This window comes from Pleurodeles waltl, chromosome 1_2, assembly GCF_031143425.1.
Source record: "Pleurodeles waltl isolate 20211129_DDA chromosome 1_2, aPleWal1.hap1.20221129, whole genome shotgun sequence".
In the NCBI taxonomy this organism is placed as follows: domain Eukaryota; kingdom Metazoa; phylum Chordata; class Amphibia; order Caudata; family Salamandridae; genus Pleurodeles; species Pleurodeles waltl.
This window is the reverse complement of record NC_090437.1, coordinates 1,204,988,084-1,205,000,489: the sequence shown is the minus strand read 5'-3', so window position 1 is coordinate 1,205,000,489 and position 12,406 is coordinate 1,204,988,084. Positions and strand designations below refer to the sequence as shown.

The following is a 12,406-nucleotide window of genomic DNA, read 5'->3' as shown; positions in this document are numbered from 1 at the left end:
GAAGGGCTTCACAGATTTTCACAAAAAATATTGAGGTCCAGTGAAAGCAGTAACCCTGCTAGCTTTCCTAGCTTAAGGAAAGAGTTGAAGATCTACGCATCCTCACTTCTGACATTGACCCATGTGCTACATCCACTGTGTATTGCTCACTTTAGCACAAAAGAAAAAAAAAAAGTAATGTGTCAAATTAGTTACCAGCTAAGAGACCGAGAAAACAGATGATTAATTTTCAAGCAAAACTCGTCTTACCCTTTTCTCGTAGTTCTCCTAAAATATCTTGAACATTAGGATTTTGTTCTTCAAGATCAAGATTAAGAGATCCTGTATCTGGAAAGGATTTCAGAATGTCTGCTACCATCAATATCCAGGGATCTGAATCCAAAGTAGCTAGCTGGATGATTTCTGTTAAAGCACTTTTCATCTAATTATAAAAGAGAAAAAAAAGACAATGAGCATCAAAGCAAAATGCTTATTTCAGTTTAACTTTTGAAACTAAGAAAGCTATAACATTATCATACTTCAAAGTCATGAACATTCTAAAATAGATTTAATAAAATGTAATAAATCCAGCCATTTACTGCACCAACTAAAAATACTCCCAAGAATAAAATTTGAGTAGAAAGCATTTGTAAATATAATTATTTCTGCTTTCGACCCCGTACAGTGCTCCACTACCATTCGGCTAGGTCTGCGCAACATAGTGCATACATACAAAACCGAAAATGCAAACCTACAGCTAACAAGGATGTGGAATTCCTATAGCACAAGCCCAGAACATATCGTTTGGGTCAAGTACAACAGGTTTTTATGTTTATTTTGTCTTTGATACTAGTAGGCCCAACTCCCTGCAGCATAAACCCTTTCACTGCCAATTTACAGTACAACATTATGGATTTAGAAGTCAATTGTCTGCAGTTAAGTTAATATTTGTGTCCATTTAATAATACGGTTTGAACTTGCATCTATGGTTCATTAACACAAGACCTTTATTATTAGGGTAAGTGCTCTAAGGAAACGCTGTAAGCTCGGAATGCACTACTGAGAGGTCCCAACATATAAACGTGTACACAAGTTTGCAAAGTTTACCACTATCAGGCTATATATAATCTGTGAGGAATCCACAGGTAGCTAGTGTATCCACCAGAAAAGGCGTTACCGAAGGTAAGTAACTCGTTCTTCTGATGGATACAACTACCTGTGGATTCCTCACTCATTGAATAGAGTCCCAAAGCAGTACCGCACTCGGTGGAGGGTGCCTGAATGGTCAAACCAAGAAATCCTGCAGCACCGACCGTGCAAAATGGCCATCCCTCCTAACCTCCGAATCCAAGCAATAATGCTTTGCAAAAGTGTGGAGGGATGACCAAGTTGCGGCCTTGCAGATGTCAACCACAGGAACACCCCTAGCCAAAGCCGAAGAGGCAGACTTAGCTCTGGTGGAATGAGCTCTTATTCCATCAGGGGGTTCTTTCTTTGCCAGAGAGTAACACAGCTTAATGCAAAGAATGACCCACCTGGAGAGTGTTCTCTTGTGGACTGCCCTTCCTCTCCTCTTTCCCACGTACCCAATGAAGAGTAGATCTTTCAATCTAAACTCCTTCGTTCTGTCGACAAAGAAGCTCAGTGCTCTTCTCGGGTCCAAACGATGCAGTCTTTCTTCCTCTTTTGAAGGATGAGGTGGAGGATAAAAAGAGGAGTGTGTAATAGACTGACCCATATGGAAGGGTGAAACAACCTTTGGCAAGAAAGCAGCCTTGGTCCTCAACACCACCTTATCCACATAGAAGGATGTATACGGGGGCTTAACAGAAAGAGCCTGTAGCTCACTCACCCTTCTAGCTGAAGTAATAGCAACAAGGAAAAGAGTCTTTAAAACCAATAGCCTCAAGGGGCAAGAATGCATCGGCTCAAACGGTGAGCCCATAAGAAACGTTAAAACTAGGTTCAAATCCCACTGAGGCATAATGAAAGGAGTGGGAGGATATCTATTAGTGAGGCCTTTTGAAAACCTCAATACTAAAGGAGATTTAAATAAGGAAGGCCGGTCAGGAAGACACAGAAAGGCTGACAGAGCCGACAAGTAGCCCTTAACTGTCGCAACTGCACAACCCCTCTGTGCCAGGGACAACGCAAAAGACAAGATATCCGATAAGTGGGCACGTAAGGGATCAATTTGCTTCTCTCCACACCAATTCACAAATTTAGCCCACCTGCTAGCGTAGATAGATTTAGTGGAGTGTCACCTGGCCGTTAAATAACATCCACTACCTCAGGTGGGAGAGAAAAGGAACTCAGGTTGTCGCGTTCAATCTCCAGGCATGAAGGTGCAGGCTCTGGAGGTGGGGGTGTAAAACCTGCCCCTGCGATTGCGAGAGGAGGTCTGCCCTGTGAGGGAGACGGAGCGGGGGGCACAGAGAGAGTTGGAGAAGATCTGAATACCATACGCTCCTTGGCCAATCCGGAGCTATTAAGATGACTTGGGCCCGGTCTTGGCGAATTTTCCTCAGAAGCCGAGGAATCAAAAGGTATGGGGGGGAAAGGCGTAAAGCAATTGGTCGCACCAGGACATCTGAAACGCGTCCAACAATCCTTGCACCGGATACTGGAGGCTGCAGAACGGGCAGTGCGTGTTCTCCCGAGTGGCAAAAAGATCTACCCGAGGGAATCCCCACATCTGGAAGATATGCAGGGCTAGATCTGGATGAAGACGCCACTCGTGATCGGTCGAGAAGTGCAGACTGAGACTGTCCGCACGCACAAGACTCCGGCCAGATGGTTTGCTACCAAGCAAATCCGATGGTCCCTTGCCCAGGACCATAGCCTCAGAGCTTCTCTGCAGAGAAGGTACGACCCTACTCCCCCCTGCTTGTTGATGTACCACATCGCGGTAGTGTTGTCCGTCAGGACTTGAACTGACTGACCGCGAAGGGAAGGGAGGAAGGCCTTGAGAGCCACACGTATCGCCCGCAATTCCAACAGATTTATGTGAAACATCTGTTCCACTGGAGACCAATGACCTTTGAACCCCAGGTCCCCCCAGATGAGCTCCCCCACCCTAGAGTGGAAGCATCCGTTATCACCGTGGCCACTGAAGGAGGCAGCGAGAACGGCCTTCCTTGGGAAAGGTTGCCGTCCGCAGCCCACCATCGAAGATCCACTGCAGCGTCCCTGGAAATCTTTACCGATCCCTCAAGATCCTTTGCGCCGAGACCACTGCTTTCGGAGGCACCACTGAAGAGCCCTCATGTGCCAGCGAGCATGAGTGACCAACAGAATGCAAGAAGCGAACAGACCGAGCAGACGAAGGACCTTGAGGACTGGAATGACCGCTCCACTTTGAAACATTGGAACCAACTCCTGAATGTCCTGAATCCGCTGAGGCGGAGGGAAGGCACGATTCAATGTTGTGTCCAGTACTGCCCCTATGAACAGGAGGCGCTGAGAGGGCTCCAGGTGAGATTTGGGCACGTTCACCGAAAAGCCCAGATCAAACAACAACTGGGTAGTCGACTGCAGGTGATGCAGCACGAGCTCCGGAGACTTGGCTTTGATCAACCAATCGTCTAGGTAAGGAAATACCGCTATCCCCTTCCTTCTGAGCTCTGCTGCAACCACCGCCATCACCTTCGTGAAGACTCGAGGTGCTGAAGTAAGACCAAACGGAAGGACCGCAAACTGATAGTGCCGCGATCCCACCACAAACCGGAGATACTTCCTGTGCGACTTGAGTATCGGGATATGAAAATAAGAATCCTGCACGTCGACAGACACCATCCAATCTCCTTCGTTCAACGCCAAAAGCACCTGAGCTAGGGTCAGAATCTTGAACTTTTCCTGTTTGAGGAACCAATTCAAAATCCTCAGGTCCAGGATTGGTCTCAACCGACCATCCTTCTTGGGGATCAGGAAGTATCTTGAATAACAACCCTGACCCCTTTCCTGCTCTGGAAACAACTTCACTGCACCCTTTGAAAGGAGGACTAGAACTTCCTGTTCTAGTAACAGGAGATGCTCTTCTGAACAGAAGGAAGTACGGGGCGGGATGGGGGGCGGAAACTCCCAAAAGGGAAGGGCATAGCCTTTCCCCACAATGCTGGTGACCCAGGAGTCCGATGTTATTGCCTCCCACATGTGGAGAAAGTTCATTAACCTCCCCCCTACAGGAGTGGTATGCAAATGAATTGGTGGATGACTAAGACTGCTTCCCATGCTGCACCCCTCCAGAGGACGAGGAAGAGGCAGAGTGCTGCGTGGTGGCTCCTCTGGTTCAGACCCTACCCCTCCCCCTGTATGATCTATAGGGGAGGGCATTGGCGGCCTGCTGCTGAACTCTGCCCCGAAAGGAGGAGGAGGAGCCACGACCAAACCCTATAAATCTTCTGAACAACCTAGAAGAAACAGAAGAGGAGGCTTGCAAGCCTAACGATTTTGCTGTGGCTCTACTCTCTTTAAAATCTTTCAAGGGCAGAGTCCGCCTTTAATCCAAAAAGTTTATCCCCATCAAAGGGAAGATCCAGCAGGGCTGACTGAACATCGGATGAAAACCCTGAAGAACGAAGCCAGGCCTGTCTCCTCGTAGCTACAGTAGTGCCCCTAGCTCTGGCCACAGAATCAGTTGTGTCCAGCCCTGACTGGATTACTTGGGTCACCGCAGCCTGAGCATCAGAAACAAGGTTCAACACCTCGTGAGGCACTTCCGAATGAGACGACTTGATCTCCTCCATAAGGGCGTAGATGTACCTGCCCAAAATGCATGTGGCATTGGTGGACTTGAGAGCCATACTACAAGATGAAAATGCCTTCTTGGAAGACTGGTCCATCTTTTTAGAGTCCCTGTCCGAAGGCACACCCGGAAAAGAACCTGGAGCAGTGCGAGATGAACATGAAGCCTGTACAACCAGGCTTTCTGGAGTCGGGTGCCTCGACAAAAAGCTCTGATCCGCAGGAGCCACACGATACCTGCGCGCCACTGTCCTATTAACAGCCGTAGATGAAACTGGCTTTTTCCAGATCTCTAGAATCGGGTCCAGGAGCGCTTCATTAAATGGCAGAAGTGGCTCTGCAACTGCTGAAGCCGGACGTAGCACCTCTGTTAACAAGTTGGGTTTTGATTCAGCCACTGGAAGAGGAAGGTCCAAAAAGTCAGCTGCTTTCCATAAAACAGAGTGGAAAGAAGCAGCCTCCTTAGTATATTCTCCAGGAAATGTTAAGTCCCACTCTGGAGAAGTGTCTAAGCCACTTGCCGTATCCAAACCCTGGAGATCTCCAAGAGGCTCTTCAATCTCTTCAACCTCCTCCAAGGCCTGCCTTCGATATTCCTGCTCTTCAAGGAGGCGAAGAGCTAGCCTCCTTGAATGAAGCCTGGCCTCAATCCTTGGCGTCGACAGGGCGTCCGCCGACATCTATTCCCGACGCCGATCCTCCGATCCATCCAACGCCGGATCCATCGGCGCCGTGGTCTTCTTCGGCGCCGACCGATGTAAAGGATGTGCAGGTGAAGAACTCTCCGGCGCCGGAACAGCAGATCTCATCGGAGTCGCAGGTTGTGTAGGCGACGCCAAGGGAACCGGCGCAGAACCAGCACCTCCCATAGGAAGGAAGGGCATGAAAGGTGCCGGACGTAAAGGAGCTGGAGCACCCATATTAAAGGCCAATGGCCCCGAAGGACCAGCCGGTCCACCACCTGGAGACATCTGCTGAAAAATGGCAAACATCGCATTTAGAAATGCGTAACTATCAGCACCTGGAGCCGGGAAAGCCGGATACTGCGGAGCCTGAGCTCGAGGTGATAACGGCACCGGCCCCGGCGTCTCTGAAGTAGGTGAGAAATCCCGTCCCTGCTGAGGTACCTCGAAGACAGATGGTGGAGTTGTAGGTGAAGTCGGTGATGCGGGAGGAGTCTGCGGCTGAGGAGTAATGGTGGGACTAACCTTCCATGTCTTTCGGCGCCGAACCGAAGGCGACCTCGAGCGTGAACGCTCTACTCGACCGGCACAGAGATTCACGACAGCGCCAGGAGTCACGGTGACGCCAGTGAGACTTAGGCGATGATGACCTGCGCCGATGCCACTTCTCCTTCTTTTTGGACTTTGCCAAAAACAGCTTCGCCTCCCGTTCCTTCAACGCCTTAGGATTCATGCGTTGACAGGAATCACATTTCTCCACGTCATGGTCGGAGCTCAGACACCACAAGCAATCTACATGTGGGTCTGTCACCGACATCTTGCCACCGCACTCTCTGCAGGGCTTAAAGCCAGACTTTCGCTGAGACATCTCAAAAAAAGAAACTAACTACGCAGAGTAGAAACAGTTGCTCCCTCGCTTGAAGGCACGGAAAAAAGGGAACTGGCGTCAGCACGCCGGCGAGGACCTCTTATTGCCTGTATGACGTCAGACGGCGTCGCGTGGGCAATTGTGACGTCCTCGTCGACGTGCAGAAGCTAGGAAGAAAATTTACGTCGGAAGCTGGAGCATGGGGAAAATTCAATGAGTGAGGAATCCACAGGTAGTTGTATCCATCCGGAATTTAGATACCATTTCTAGTGAAATGTGTTGATTCATGCTAGTATTTCCAAAAAATATTCATAATGGATAATTAGTGTAACCAGTTTCAACAAGAGTATGGGAATCATGAAAATAAACAAGCATTGGCAAAACCAATAGGTCTAATGCCGGTGGGTAAGTCTTTTAGTTTTGTAAAGACATGTCTTGTTTTGCCATGGCTTTTGTAAAACTTGGTTTATGGGAGCTATTGGGCCCTCATAACAACACAAAGTGGCAAAAAGCATTAATATTTTTTGGTCTCAAAAAGCAAACACCGCCACAGTAGTCCCTGCCACTGAACAAAACTACTTTGTGTACGGATATGCTCATTGTGAAAGAGCAGAATTTAATAAAAACAAAGTTTTGGTGAACGTCAGACCTAGTAAGAGACCCAATTGTCAAACAAAGTCACAGAAGTGCACCTATGGTATATGTCCTTGCAATATTGCAGATTTTCGGCTTTCATGAATTCACAAGAATTTACATAAGTAGGCCAGGAAATCGTACTCCTAGAAAATATTTGTGAACTGCATTTTAGTACGAGCAAATATGCATGTGTACATTTGCTTATACGAAAATCTGTTGAGCATTTACAAGTTCACTTTCCCTCCAACCACTTTTTTTCATCAACCCTGGAATATGTTTTACTTCTGCCCTTTTCCGGAGTAAATTTCGTACGGGAAAAGGATAAGCGAAGAGCTGGTGTTACCTCCTTTAAAAAAAAAATAATAATAAAATAAAATAATAGTAATAATGCAAATTTGAAGGTTTGCACAGACGTAAAGGTATTCGAGCCCTGGAACTATTGCTTGCCGCTTCTTCTAGTCCCAGTGTGCAGATCTGCAGAAAGGTGGCAAAATAAGGAAATTGCTAACATTGAAACTGTGCTATATTATGAGCCCTGGCATAATCAGAGGCTTTTATCAGAGCTCTTACATAAGAGATATTATATATTATATATATATATAAAAAACAAAAAATAGAGAACTCTGGGTAGTTCCCAAGTTTAGGTGGAGAGCAGCTCTAGTAAGAAGCACTCTGCAACACCTGCGACACTCTAGATTTGCTCACCTCAAATGTCTGTTTATCTAGCAAAGTTTTTAAGCATTGGATCAGCACAGTGCTATCCACGCCGAGCTAGATAGTGACAAAGTCTTTTGCCATTTATACAGCAAAGTCTTTAACAAATACAACACATATACATATAAGACTGCTGCCATAATTTGGCGCTGCACCATGTGGCACCAAAGGGTCAAGTGTTTTTTTTTTTACAGGATAAGCAGATTTGTTAAGCAACTTGTCCCACGATCAACCAGATATTTTATTAAATATTACACCCCTGAAATAATATTTGATAGCACTAATATAGGCACTCAGTCAACAGAACCTACTGGAAAAAAATAATTGAAAGTCTTGGGCACAAGTATGGCACCTCTGAGAAGGCGGATCCTTTTGCAGAGGGCAGAACATAATGGATAATGTTCATACGTAGAGTGGTCAACAGATGCCGCTGATATGGGGTTACTCACCTAAAATCAAGAATGGCTCTGTATCAGGAACAGTTTCCAATGGGAAATAAGTTCTTACTCCTATCTTATCCGATGCCTAGGAAGATTCATTTAGACACTTTCATTCTAAACATTAATTTGTAAACTACAGCGTGACATCCTCTACTAGTGTCTGTAAACATTAAAGAAATCTGGACGGCAAAATTCTGCACATATTGCGTTAGTATATGTGAAGTCTAGGATGCCCTCACACCTCTTAACACAATTTTCGCTCTGGCATGACAGCACAGTTGACACCAGACCTTACAAGAATGAACAGAAGACCCTTCAGAAGCACCATTGAGGGAGGGGTTGGACTCCCTCCATATCCTGGTTTCCAAAAGGACATTTGACTGGGCAGGAATTGTGCGCTTCTAACGAAGAGTTCTGTCATTTCACTTTTTTGCCTTGTGGGAAAGCTTATCATCAATAAAGCAGGAATGAGTTGGTTACATTGGCAAAACCAATAATTAGGGCTAAAGGCCTGATTGGTCCATTATGAAAAAGCACAATAAAGGCAGTAGACTTGTCGTATTTATTGAGAAAAGCATATGTTAAAGTCAATACTCATCTAAGGGTCGACTGTTAAAGCTTGCAGAGAGGCATTTTCTATATATGGAATGTCACAGATGACCATAGTAGGTAAATCGTTTGGTGGTGGTTACCCCCTCCGATAAAGGTAAGCTATAGAGGATTAGGGGTTCTTAGGAACCAATTTTTTTTAAAAAAATTGTATGAATTGGTGATTCTGTGACAGGACGGATACCTTGTGTGAAAGAGTATACTCAATACACTATGCAATGACAAAGTAATGATTAAGGTTACAGGCCTGATTTGTTCATGGTGGGTGCCGTAGGTCTGATCTATTTATTAAGAAACGTTATGGAAAATGCAGTAGGCCTGACTTATTTATTGTAAAAGCCAACAGGCCAGCTTGCTCCACAAGCTGCTCTCAGCTGTTCGCTTCCTATAACATCCCATGCCACCTGCCCTCCATTCGTCAGGTTATTTCCACAAACCCTCTCACCCTCGTTAGCGTGCTCCATCACCCTATCCTGCCTGCCCTCCATTGTCCGCTGGAATTCTTCTGCTCAGTTGTCAATTTGGCTCTCAAGCTCCTACTACCCACCCTTTTTTGTCCATGTTCTTGTAATTCCCCACTGTCTCCCTCTCCTCTGAGCACACCCACATCCTTCGCTTTCGTTCGCCCCCTCTGGTTGCCTTGCCCCCATCTCACTTCCCAGTGAGTTTTTTTTTTTGTGTGTGTTTTAAATCAAAAAAGTGATTTGCCATTGCTGTGTCGCAGAACTGCTTTTTATTTTATCATTTTATCCATGCAGTTCTCAGAGACAACCTCTTGTTGCTTTGCCAAAGCTCATTTCATTTGCTTTCTGGTTACTTGTAGTATTTATCATCATTATAAATTATTCACATAGGCAACACATGCAGTCCGTTTTTTGGCGGCTTGTAATGGTTTGTTAGTTGACCTGAAACTTCTGTTCTACTCCTTTGCCCAGTCAAAACCTTTCGATATAGAAATAAAGTTTAACGCCCATGAAGTGCTGGTCCCAGAAAAGGAGGGTCAATAGCTATGCTCGATGATTAATCCCAATCAGGCAGATACTGGTCTTGGGTTGCTTGTATTCTGGATCAGGAAGGACCAGGTGTGGCAGTTTGGACTCATCTGTTCTTATTGGAGCACGGTCAAGGCTGATTTGTATATGGCTGGGTCCAAACTGAGGTGGCATGGTGGGCAAAAGAATGATTGGCTGAAGTGCTATCCTGAGCGACTGCCAGGGGTCAGACAAATTGCAAGCATTCCACCCATCACCTTTTTTGTGTCCGATATACCACCCAAAGTGGCTAGTGTACGCCAAGATGTGGGTACCATGCACACTGGGCCACTGGAACTAAGCTACACCAGACTGATGAGACCCAGCCAGAGGAAAACCATTCTTGGGTTGCTAGTGTTGCAGTTCAGGGAGGCCTGGCTTGGCAGGTTAGGTTGAACTGTTTCCATTAGAGCAGGGTTAAGACTGATTTGTATATGGCTGGGTCCAAACTGAGGTGGTATTGTGGACAACAGAAAGATGGTTTGGTTTGCTACATCAGGAGATTGTCAGTGGTTAGACAAACTTCAAACATTCCCCAATCACCTTTTGTGTGTTTGACCACTAACTCTGTGGCCACCTCTGGGATGGCAATAATGTCTATGTCAGAGAGAAAATAATAGCAATACCTAAACCAGAGAAAAACAGCGCTGTCAATCATAATTACCCATCCCACTTCTCAACACTGATGATAAAGATATTCGCTAAGAACTTAACAACATGGCTAAATGTGGGATTTACCCAATTGAGTCATCCGGACCAGTCTTGCTCCATTGAAGGAAGTCAGATCAGCGACAGAAAAAACATAATACGTCTGAGTGATGCCGCACCGCAGCTCAAGGATGAGCCATACTTTTCTCCTTTGAGACAGAATAGAAACTCAAGCCTGTCAAATGTTTTTAAAAGAGAGACTAGAAAGGCCTGTGGATTCAGGGAAGCTTCTTGAAACAGGACATGGGTGGGCTATACTGTACTAGTATCAAAAATCAGATTCAATAACTAAGACTAAAGAAAAATGGTAACAGGGAGGGAAATGAGGAAAGATTCTCCCCCATCCAAATCCCTGTCTCCCTCAAACCCCGAAGATCCCAGGTCTTTGCTTCATGTATGGAAATATGAGCAGAAACATAATTGTATGTAACAATCAGTAGCCGAAGGGCTCTGGTCAAACTTCCAATGTTTGCAGGTGACACTGTGTTGATTGATGAACTTGACAAGTTCTACGAAGTATGAGGGTTTTAAATAAATATGAATAGATCAGATACATTGATCCCAAGGGCTTCCCCTTCCACTACAAGTTAGACCTTTCATGTGTATCCGTCATCCAATAAATATTTCAGCTTTACAACCAAAATCCAGACAGTCAGTAAGGCAAAGTGCCAGCATCTCCTCTACTCCACAGACAAAGATCCCCTCAGTTGGCACAACATACATCTCTCGTCTAGGCGGAATGTTGAAAGTCCTGGTTATTTCAAGCCATGGCAGTCACAAACTTTGAATAGAAAACCGTAGTAGTGCACACATATGGGAAGGAGAAAAAGCAAAAAAGAAAGATTATAATATACACACACACACACACACACACACACACACACACACACACACACACACACACACCCCCTAAGCAATCCCCACCTCCAAAAGAGGGTGGGCTGGGAATCTCAGATTCTGTTTCTATTAGAGGGCCACAGTGCCGCAATGTATGTCGGACTGGCCTAGGTGGAATCTGAATAGGGAAAAGGTAAATGCAGCTATGGCACTTTACTCAACGTAAAGTGATCATGTCCAGTGGGTGCTCAATCCATTAAAAAAAAAAAAAAAAAACTCTTGAAAACAGCAGAAATAGACAAACACCTGACCTCAAAGCTTTATCAGATAATACTGACGAGGTACCCACCTAACAGCGGATTCCAGAAATCATGGAAAAAGGAGCTAGAAAGGTTTCCCTGATGAGAATGGTGTGATCTCTTCCACCATTCTCACAAATGGGTTAAAAGTGTTAAGAAGGAAGCTAGTCTGAATTTCCCTATTAATGGCACTCCACACCAGCTAAACTACTCTACTTTGACAATGCAAAGAAGTAGCTAGAGGGGCTCTCTCTCAACTTTATGTGGGATTGCCCTACGATGTGAAAGCATAGGAACCGGAAAATATAGAAAAGATTACGGAATTTCAAGTCCAGCCACTGGAACAGGCTATTGTCCTGAAATAAAACGAAAGACTGCTGTGAGGGTCCAGAAAGGGCACTATGAAAATGGTATTGCTATTGGTTCTCAGATAAACAATTCTGGGTATTTAAAGGGTAGTGGGATGGGAGGTTTGGGTGAAGAGAGCAAACCAATCAGTATGGAAAATATGGTACCACAAACTCTGGCAGACATTGGGAATGAAAAAATATGCCTTCACAATATGGGCACAAAGCAAGAATTTGAAAAACTGGGGATTCTGCGCAACCATTTTGCTCAGGATGCCATCTCTCTTTCATGTCCCATAAGAACCAACAAAAAGCAGACTCTCTCAGTGCAATGGTGACAGAAATGGTTACTTATATATAGACAAGCTCACATGCACAACATTGGTACTTCGAAGAGTGACCACCTGGAAGGTGGAAAGAAGAAAGGGAGGGGTGTACATGGTAGCAGGGGTAGATAGTTTATTTCTAATATATGTTGTATCTATGCCTTCAAACACATTTAACCTCTTCGC

The 12,406-nt window shown here is 45.4% G+C and overlaps 1 protein-coding gene across 1 annotated transcript in view; it reads right to left on the bottom strand.

Moving 5' to 3' along the window:
- The window catches only part of NELFA (negative elongation factor complex member A), a 143,761-nt gene that overhangs the window by 101,585 nt on the left and 29,770 nt on the right, over positions 1-12,406 (bottom strand). The window contains exon 2 of the mRNA XM_069203804.1: positions 250-421. Within this exon, the coding sequence (XP_069059905.1) occupies positions 250-421 (172 nt within the window). The remainder of the gene's footprint in view (positions 1-249; positions 422-12,406) is intronic.